The 10,522-nt window shown below is 42.8% G+C and overlaps 1 protein-coding gene across 1 annotated transcript in view; it reads right to left on the bottom strand.

Moving 5' to 3' along the window:
* Positions 1–9,886, bottom strand: part of si:dkey-178e17.1 (tricarboxylate transport protein B, mitochondrial) — a 16,438-nt gene extending 6,552 nt beyond the window's left edge. Inside the window, exons 1-2 of the mRNA XM_061072142.1 lie at positions 9,772–9,886; positions 304–411 (exon numbers count right to left, since the gene is read on the bottom strand). Coding sequence (XP_060928125.1) covers positions 304–411; positions 9,772–9,886 — 223 coding nt within the window. The remainder of the gene's footprint in view (positions 1–303; positions 412–9,771) is intronic.
* Between the last annotated feature and the right edge of the window lie 636 nt (positions 9,887–10,522).

Genomic DNA, 10,522 nt, shown 5'->3' with positions numbered 1-10,522 from the left:
GTGTGTGTGTGTGTGTGTGTGGTGTATGTGGCTGGGTGCATTGGTCTGTTCTAAGTCCTATAATCATATAAACAAGCACAGTGACAGCCTGCCAGAATCCCTAATGCAGCTGGGGATGATGGGTAATGAGATAATGAGCTCCTGAGAGATACAGGATGAACGATGGATGAACGGATTGAACGGATGGACGGATAGATAGCTAGATAGATGGATAGATGGGTCGGTAAGTAGACGGGTAGGTAGTTAGATGGGTAGATGGTTTGGTAGGTATGTAGGTAGGTAGGTGGGTTCAGGTTGACTCACCTACTCCTCTGTATTTCGGTGGATTGGCCTTCTCATCCAGCTGTAACTGGGTCTTGACGTACTCTGTTGGGAAGGTGATGCAGATTTCTATACCACCTGCAAGTCCACCTGAAAAACCACATGAAGAAGAATCATAAATAAAACTGGAACCAATTAAAAAGATGAAAAATAAAGACTTCTCTCACTGGTCTGGAAGCGCTGCTGATATACTCTCTAAACTAAGCGTCGCCATGTCTGCCTGGCTGCCGCCTCGCCAAGCCGACGCCCGGGCCCCTTTATGAATTACAAGGAGGTACCATCCCGTCATGGATCATTACAGTGAATCCACAAATGGCTTTCCCTCCATAAACATTTAAAGCACTGCTGCTGTGGGAGGAAGAGTAACGATCTGGGCGAAGATGAATCAACTGAGCTGCACAGTGACTGTGCTGTGTGAGGAACGAGCGGAAAGTCAACTCAACAAAAGGTTGTGGGAGGAAATCTCGCTGCCTCTTAAACCACGGACTAATTTCTGCACCTTACGTTTGTTTGCAGAGAGAAAAGCCAGAGATCAAATCAATGGATGAACGTGCGACTGATTGCTAGAGGGGGTTCCGCTTGAAACCCGCCACAGTGGATGAGGACAAGTGTCCAAGAGCAAAGCTGATGCAAAACACCGATGAGTCACGAGGGAGGGAGGAGGGAGGGAGAGAGGGCTGACATTAATTCAATTATCCGCTCAGCCTGCAGGGAGGGGCTCCATTACCCGGGCCAAGACCCTCCATTAACTCAATGACACAGACACACACATGCACACAAGCATACTGTGCACTGGGACACACACACACACATACTGGTCACGTGCTTACTGACAAAACGAATACAATTTGTCCAGTTAATTAAGAGGAACATATTCCTGTACATATTGGCTTTTAATAATTCCTTTTAAAAGTTTGGTTTGGTATTTGAGACGTTTTTTGAATATCTTCCCTCAACAACAGGAATTTAAATGTTGGAATAATTTCTATTCCATTTCAACACTTCTAATGTAAAATTGCACTATGGAAGTGCAGAAATCTAACCCCTCAAGGAGTCATTTCTGTAAATGAAGTAAAGAAAGTTGCAGTGACCATATGCATAAAACACCTCTACCTAAGATAAAAACATATATTTAACCCATAGCACACGGGATGGGACTGTAAGTGGGCGTCGCTGCAAATCTAAATACCAAAGGTTTCCATCAATTCATTATCTATACAGCTTATACTTTGATGGCCACAAGAGGCAGGACCCAATCCCAGCTGACTTGGTCCTGCAGGTCGCCAGGGTGTCGCAGGCTACAAAGGTTTCCAAAACACTATCTGTATAAAACATTAGATGCATCTTCCTGATATTAGCTTGTAGCCTTTTCTTCATAACCCACATTTTATTTGTCTATAAAACTAAAAAGGTTTTCTGACTCGTTTCTTTTTATCTCCATTTTTTTCTAGTGTGAGTTCAACTTAATTTCCACAAACCTTTTAGTTTAGTATTATTAAAATTGTATCATTTTGATTCATCAGTTGCTCTTTTTAGTTTTTATATTTCTCGTCCTTGCCGTTTTTATTTACTTATTTTTTGAATTATTGTGTTTGTTATGCACCAAACACAATTTAGTATGTGAAAATCAATTTGAGAATAAACATGATTCAGATAATAACATTCAAATTTTGTTATATACAACTTTGACATTAATCTATCAAGAGAAGAAATTCGCCTTATACGCCAGTGTGAGGAGGAATAGCCAAAGTAAATTGAAAGGTGTTCTTGAACTATTAGACTATAGTCTAGAGTACATGCATGGTCTTGGTCTCTTTTGAAAGGTAACATTCTGAACTTTCCCCCCGAACAGAATCACTCTTAGTGCTACTGGCATTGACTAATAGTAGTTGGAACACACTGAAGTAGAAGAGCTAGGTTTAGTAATCCTGGAATATCTATCTACACACACACAAGGCCAATGACCAGTAATTCTCCTAATCCCGGTGGACACGTAAGTAAATGTTGTCAAACTGAGACGTCACAGGAGTCACATGCTTCCTTCCAGAGCCGCATCAGTGGGTCAGTGTGTTTCAGAGAAGAAACAACAGACCTCATTCATCAGGTTTCAGCTCAGACGGAGCTGCACGAGGAAAGTGGGCAGCGGCTCAGTCCCAGGCAGCAGACACATGATCAATCCTCATCAGACACATAGCGCCCGTGGAGCAGAAGCAGCTTGTTTGTCTTCGAGTCCATTTCACAGCCGACACACACACGTTTACACACGACACCCTAAATGACTTCTGTGCTGCTGCCAGACGCAGGTTACACGAGCAGAAACTGTCATTAATCTTTATCTCCACAGGTTGGCTCTGCTCTCCTCTTGTTCATTTTCTCTCAGCAGCTCTTTCCTTCCTCTCTCCTCATCCCCCGACTACTCTTCTCTGTGCTGTGTCATGAAATCAATTCATCCACATAGGTCTCTGACACTTAATACAACCCGGGGAGAAATGGAAATGGCACTGGAGTGATATTAGAAGCCAGTGGCCGTGAAAAACGCTGCAGTGTTTCTACAGACTTAAACACTTGAATGTTCTACAAGTGAAGCAGCCGTTTAATAGATCACACACATACTGACTAAGTAGATGTGCAGCTTAACAGCATAACTCTCACTCTCCGGTCTGACTAAATTAATCATTTAATCAACACCCCTCTGACTTCACAGCTGGAGTTCAGCTCATATTGCTGCTACACCGCCTGGACAAAAGTATGTGGACACCTGACAATTATAACAGGATTTGCTCCCATGTCACAAAGCATTGCTCAGTTTTGGAACTGACATTGGTTTGCAGTTTATATTCACACTTAAATTGCATTTAAATTAATAACGAGGGTGTTTGCTTTGGGTTTAGCTCCATATCAAACTGGAAAGAACACATTTCTTTATTGACCTCAACTTGAGGTCAATGGTGACTACACATATTATAAAATATCAAAGATATAACACCATAAACTGAGACTAACTGGTTTAAAGAATATAACAAGCACCAGACCAATATGTGGACAGGTGTGTTCACTTTAGGGGCTCAACTCAAATAGTTTCATTAATGATTACGTTTTTTCTTTTTTAATGAAGAAATTTGGTCTCAAAGAAGCCAGGAAATGGTGAAAAATGCCAGAACTATCAGACAATCTGACATATAAATCGATTTCATACCATGTTTGAGCAGCAGGTGGAGGTGAGCAAGAAGCCAGAGTTAGAAAATATGTCTCATCTCTTCTCTTTATTCTTAATGAAGATTTTACAATCGAACGACTTCAAAAACAGCATCACATCTCCTGCCTTCCATTAGTCCAAACCCTAAATATCTTCAGTTTTAAAGAAAAAGGGAAAAGAAAATCCCGAAAATTAAAAAATAATTAGCTAACGTGTAGCATTTGGTCTTGACAAGGCCTAAAAGGTTAATCAATTATAAAAATGCTTGATTAACTTTCCCAGTAGTGCCTACACCCTATGTGCACACACATATTCTTAAATGCAAGATGCAAACAAACAAGTTCACAGCCCCAGAGGACGGCGTGTGAGCGGGCAGACAGCCAGCTGACAGGAGGGGCACCTGCTGAAATCCTGTCCCGCTTCAGTGACTCTAATGAGGACCCAGCACATCTGGTCTAATAAGACACTTCTCTTTTCCAGGGAAGAACCGACTCCCAGGTCTCTGAATGTGGCAGATTCTAAACAAACAAGCAGCTCAGGTGGTTTTGAAACAAACATTTCTGATCCACAGAAAAGACAAATGCTTTCAGGCTGCTGCCTCATTAAGCGGCTGTGGATTTTTTAAGCAATGTTGCGGTAAAATTAAGTTTCTATTTTAGTGATTCCACTTTCCACTGAGTTCAATTCAACTGTAAAACAGTGACAATCTCCATATGTGTTTTTGATGCTGCAAATTAAGCAGTTTTTTCAAAGAAGGCATCTATTATTCATCCAGATGTTCCTTATTTAGCTGGATTATTATCTCTCACTGTAAATTTCTCTGGATACTGAGGAGAAGATGTTGTGTCCATATCTCCAGTCCATATGAACAGCGTATAGCCAGAGGACTGATGTACTTCAAACATGATGGGTCCTATTAATACCCAGTAATATTTCTGTTTGCCTTGTGCGAAACATAAAAAGAATAATTAATCTAACGTCAGGCCTTTTAGGCTTCCTCTGTCCTCAACAAGATTCCCCGATGCGTCACTGATGCTTAATTACAGAAAGGATGTTGATTAATTTAACATGGAAACTGTTTTAACTGCTCACGACCCTGCAGCACACAGATTGTACTGATTTACATAGAGGATGGAAACACACAGGTTGTTTTGACAGTGTGTACTGATGCAGAGCAGGAATAAGACCAGTGGGAATTCATCTTTTATAATTACATAACTTACATAATCTGCAGATTGATTTCCCATTGATTAATGATCAGTCACTTACGACAGAGTAACGACAGTGTGAGCATCGAGTTCGCTTTCTGATAATGTAGCTTGTTCATGCAGTTACAAGAACTGCTACGACATCACAAACTTAAATAACCATCGTAACAAATAATGAATAAACAGAGAATTTGTAGTAATAATCAATAACTTAAAGAATCAATAGTTTTACATTAATAGATCACTTAACTATCTGCTTGTGAAAGTGGGCATAAGTGGTCGTATATAAAAGGTCGATGGTATAACTGCAGCCTGAAAGTGAAACAAAAGCATCTTGATCGCCACCTGGAGGCTGGCTGGAGTATAGGTCATACACCCCACCTCCTCCATGTTAGCAGCCGTGACAAGTGCTTCTGTCTCATTAACAGCAGTTCTAATTCAAAGATGTTTGTCCAAGTTTTAATTTTGAGAGTTTGGTTTACATTTATCATTTGATGAAATAAATGGGCGGTGAAACGTAAAGATTGACAGCTGAGACTGACTCGTGATTGGTGGAGCACGTGTATCAGTCGGACCTTGCGGCTACAGCTTCTTCCCCCACTCCATCCCTCCATCCCCCCCCATTGGCACAAGATGGCAGCACAAATCTCCAGGATGTTTTGACTTCACCTCTGGCTATTGGGAGGAAGTGGAGAGTCTGTGTGATGAGTCCACAGAATCCTCCCCTGACTCAGCTCCGCTCAGCTCCACAGAGCATTTCATCCTCTTTCAGCTCTTTGTTTTCATTTGGCAACTTTCACGGTTTTGGCTGCGTCGCTCTCTCAGCAGCTGTTCAGTCAACAACAAAATAAACACTAGGCGCGACCTTCTCAATACCAAACAACGCAAAAGTGAGCTACTGGTGTTTGTTGAATTATTAGCAACTGAAGAAAAATATGTTTTCCTCAAGACTCAATCCCCCCCCTCCCTCCTTTCTCATAATAAGAAGCTGATTGATTAATAAGCTTTTCGAGGTCTTTAGAAGATTGATGCTGGGCGACGAGCTTTCACATCTAAGTCGGGGTAATTACTTGAAAATAAATTAGCCTGCTGCTGTTACATAACTTTGACAAAAGGCATTAGACGAACTGCATGTTCACTGAGATTGATTTTCTCAAACAAAACTGAATTTAACTCAGGGGCAAATACAAACTCATGCAGAACCAGCAGTGTGAGGCTGTTATAAAACAGTGAAATAGACTGAAACTATGAATCTGACCATCATATAGGCCTGTTGTGTTTTACATTACCGCTGTAATCTCTATGTTGCTGTTTATTTGTGTGTCAGTGGCTGCATGACACCGACATCCAGCTGAAAGGCTGTTCCATCGGGGGCAGTTTGGGGGTTGGCAAGTGCACAGTGATTTATGAGCTGGCCTCCTGGTGCTCAGGGTCTGCAGGAAGCAGGAACAGTGTATGGGAGTGGACTGTACGCGTCGCCTGTGACGCAGGGAACCGGGGAGTAAGCTGTAGTTTGACGAGGCCTGCGAGGCGGAGAAGAGACAGCCACTCACAAATCCTGACCGGCTGCCCCGAGGCTGGAGAGGGAGGAAGAGGGGGAACGAGAAGAGAACAAGAAAAGTGCCATAAAACCCGGCTGTGCCTGAGGAAAATCCAATCTATCATGAAATCGAGTAAAAAGGGAACTTTCTCTCTCTGTCCGTCCCTCTGCTGCTCCGGCTCTACTGGCTCCTGAGCTGAGGGGGTCGTGTGAGAGCCACAGCAGTGTCTGACTGTGCAACACCAAGCAAAGCAGGAGCAGAGAGCCACTTAGACCAGCCTCTCACCCTCAGGCCTCACAGAGACAAAACTCTCCCTCTCTCCGTGTCTCAGCCTCAGCCATCACCCGAGGCTGTGGAGAGACTAACCAATGGCAGCAGAATGAGCTCACCGGCCTCTGAAAGCTTTGCAAAAACGTGCAGCGTGCATCACTCCTCCCTGACCGCCATCTACGAGGGGTCTCTATTCCATTAGGCTCTGACCTTCTACTTCTTGCTTTGTCTACTGGCAGCCTTCGGGCGTGTAAGAGTGCTCTGCTCTCTCCACATAAACACACCGCAAATCATAACAGATAAATCGGAAGTAGCATCAGCACGTCAGGAAAACCACAAGAGGTGTCAACTGGTTTTATGAAGCGCCACAGGCAGCTGAAATAGCGAGTGGAATTGATATTCAGGCCGAGGTAAACGATCAGCCGCGGTGTTTTAATGGACGATACGTCAGTTCAGACTCACAGAGGCAGTATATCTATCGCTGAGTCACCCCAGTGATGCTCGGACACACTCTCATTCCCAAAACCTTTGAGAGACAGTGATGAATCGATGGTTTTCCCCGAATGCGAGGCCGGGAGGAGTCAGCGGGTGCAGGGAGTTGAGACAGAGAGTGTAATCATGCTGCTGCTGCAAAACAGGACAGACAGGTCTGAGACGAGCTGAACGCCACAGGGAGCAATACTGGGCCATATCCAGTCAATCAGGCTGCACAGGACTGGGGGGGGTGGGGGGGAGGTCTCAACACAGCCACGCTCCAGTTCTCGGCAGCTGACAGGGTGACATGAGTCAGGAGAGGAGATCTATTTAAATTTGTTCAGTTGTTTTTGTGGTCAATGTACAGAATAACATACAAAAGGCTTTATGTGACATAAAAGAGAATGAATTGTGAGACAAAATGTGTAGATCAGAGGCCTTCATGATGCATATTGACCCTGTTTATATTGCACCTGATTGGTGTCACTGTCGCTATGGTTTTGAAATGATTGTGTCGTATATGCTTCTTGTTTTTTAAACCATAAATCCCTGGTGGCAATTACACTTGATCTGAATCTGAATTAAATGGAGCAGTGTAAATGTGCATAAACCTTTTTACATTAGCCGACTGCAGCTTTGACCAAATCTTTAAATTGAATTTAGAAGACTTCACTTGGTTTTATATGAACAGGTCAGAGCTGTAACTGTTAATTCAGAATTGAAAATGTTTCAAGTAAAAATACTTAACGTTTGGTGGTTCAAGTTTGATATGATGCTTTTATTTGTCATTTAAGATATCAAACTAAATATTTGGGGGGTTTTCAACAATTTTAGGAGGTTACTAAGCCTAAATGATCAATCGTTTCATTAAAAAAACAATAATCAATACAATAACAAAAATTAATCAGCTGGCTTAGCGGTTGTTTTGAAACTTCAATCAAAAGGAATTCATTCACAGGGATGAAATATTCAGCGTGTAACAGTTGCCAGAGCAGAGTGTGCTGCCAAACACCAGCATGGAGCCTTAACACAGGAGGAACACAGAGAGCGTCTTCATCAACCGGAGCTGCTGCATCCTCCTCATCATCACATGAGGGGGTCGACAGGTCTGAGCAGCAGCCGAGCAACAGGAAAGATGGGGGGGGGGGGTGTCTGAGTCTAAGCGGGGATAAACTGATGAATCACAGACGTGGCTAAAAAACAAGTAGCACTGAACCAATCAGTAAATTAATTGATCTGTTACGATGACTGATTAAATAATCATCAGTAAAATGAATCTTGTTGACTAAATTATATGTTGTGTATCATATATCATTTTGTGAGGGCTTGTGCATTTAGGCATTTATTAATATATTTGACATTTCATTTTAATCAAGGTTTACCCATTATTTCAAATTTAATCAATAGACGAAGCAAACATTTTAACAGTTTTTAGAAACGGCCCTATGAAGCATTGAAATGACAGAATGGATGAATACTCTCTACTTCTGTCTCAGGAAAAACCAAACTACAAATACATTGTTTGCAAATTGAAGGAAAAACACTGACGGACGTGAAAACACCAGCGAACCACCAGGTCTCTTATAGGAGTCTTTCTTTCATATTGGCAGATGCATTTTGTCAAGTTTTGAACAGGACGTTCCTGAAGTGCTCAGGAAAATGTGAAAGTTGAAATTTGTCGGAGGAATTATTTGCCAAGAAGGATGGGCTAGGATCAACAACTCTTCATAAAAGCTCAACAATAAAGGGGTTTTATACCAGAAACCCAGCAAGGACGACTAAAGTCATTGTTTCAGTGTGTGCTGCACCGCTGGTTGAATCACTCTGCAGCATTAAGTAAAGTGCACTGGGGGGTGGGGGTGGGGGATCTTTAGATTACAGTGAATCTAATCACATCAGTGCAGCAGCAGGTATAAGATCTGACCATGAGAGGACACAGGGACAGGGGATAAAATGTTCTCAAGACCATGTCTCTTTTGCAGCAGCGTCAGGGGTCACAGGGTCGACTCGGTCTGAGGGCATGAGGCAGGAGTTGGCAGAGAAGGTGGAAACCATAACGTCGCGAGTTGCTTTTTTATTATTATGCATCTGCGTTATCATCAGCTCCGAAAGCATAAACTGAAACGTGTCACTTGGGAGGAACAATCTCGTTATTGTGCTTCTTGCTACGGAACAAAAATGGCTCAAAACAAACACTGTATGATGTGAATATCCTGTTTGAAGCAGTCGGTTACTGTTCCCTTATTTTAACAGCTTTAACTGTTTAAAATATTTAATTTACCCATTTGTGCTGGACAATATGGGTCAAAATTCTTGTATCATGTAAAAATGATGTTCACATCTGTCTATATCAATTAATATGACCAAAAATGTCACGTTATTATTTATTTTAAAGAACATACAATGAACAACACTTGAGATCAATCTGAGATAGATCAATTACTATGTTTTCACAATACCTATAAGCGATAAATCGATATATGGGACTTTTGTTATTGAATTAAATGATATTGCCATAAGTATTGATATTGTTTTTTCAGCCAGTCCCAGTCCAAAAACAGTATTTCTAAATGTTGAAGAGTTTTTCTTAAATATTTTTTTTTTTCCCACAGCTCTCATCTTTGCAGCATCTCACACAAAATACATCTAAAACAATAACACCTTTCATCAAACTTTAGCTTCATTATAATTCATAAAACAAACCATATTCAGTCTAATTGGGACTTTTTCCCGGTGAGACACGTCACCAGGAGGAACTCACCGGCCAGGATCGCTTTCCCCGGGTGCGTTAATTTCGCTTTCCCCGCCGCCGGCGCAGCTGCGGCCAGACACCTCGGTGTGGAGAAGGCTCTGGTGAATGTGCGTCTGTCCTGCATGACCACCGCAAAACCACAGCTCCCAGTGAAACCTGCAGGAGGCTGAGGAGCTGTCTCTTCAGGTGGGAAGCTTGGTTCCTTGTTGCGCGCAACACATGCCTCTCTGGGTGCAGGTGATCTCCTCTGGTGCGTCCGGAGACTCCGGCGGATGTGTGTGTGTGTGTGTGACTGTGTGTGTGTGTGTTGACAGTGGGCGGATACTAGGACTGTCAGGGAAGTTGGGCTCCTCTGTATAATCCAATGGTCGTTACTTGTAGCTGTGGTAACGACGGTGGTGCGTAAGAGAGGCGGAACCTGGAGAGGAGACGTGTGCGTAAAGCGAGACAACTTTAAATAAAAGCCACAGAGAGGCGTGTGTATGTGTGTGTGTGAGTGTGTGTGAGTGTCATACTGGGTGTTTTTAAGAGAGGGGATTGGCCACTTCGGTTTCCCAGCAGAAGAAGGGTGGGGCCCCGTTTATCTCTGTCTAATAGTAAAATGCCTTCCAGTGAGGCTGAATAAAAACCGGATTTCCTTGTGTTGCTTGATCTTAAGTCAAGAACCGGGAGCGTTTCCCCAGCAGCAGACAGTAAAAAGGTCCAAACCCCACCCTCTTCTAACAAAGAGGCTGGAAACCAGTCCATCCATCAGGTCTGG

The sequence above is a fragment of the Limanda limanda genome, chromosome 5 (assembly GCF_963576545.1).
Source record: "Limanda limanda chromosome 5, fLimLim1.1, whole genome shotgun sequence".
NCBI classification, from domain to species: domain Eukaryota; kingdom Metazoa; phylum Chordata; class Actinopteri; order Pleuronectiformes; family Pleuronectidae; genus Limanda; species Limanda limanda.
This window is presented reverse-complemented; position numbering and strand designations above follow the sequence as displayed.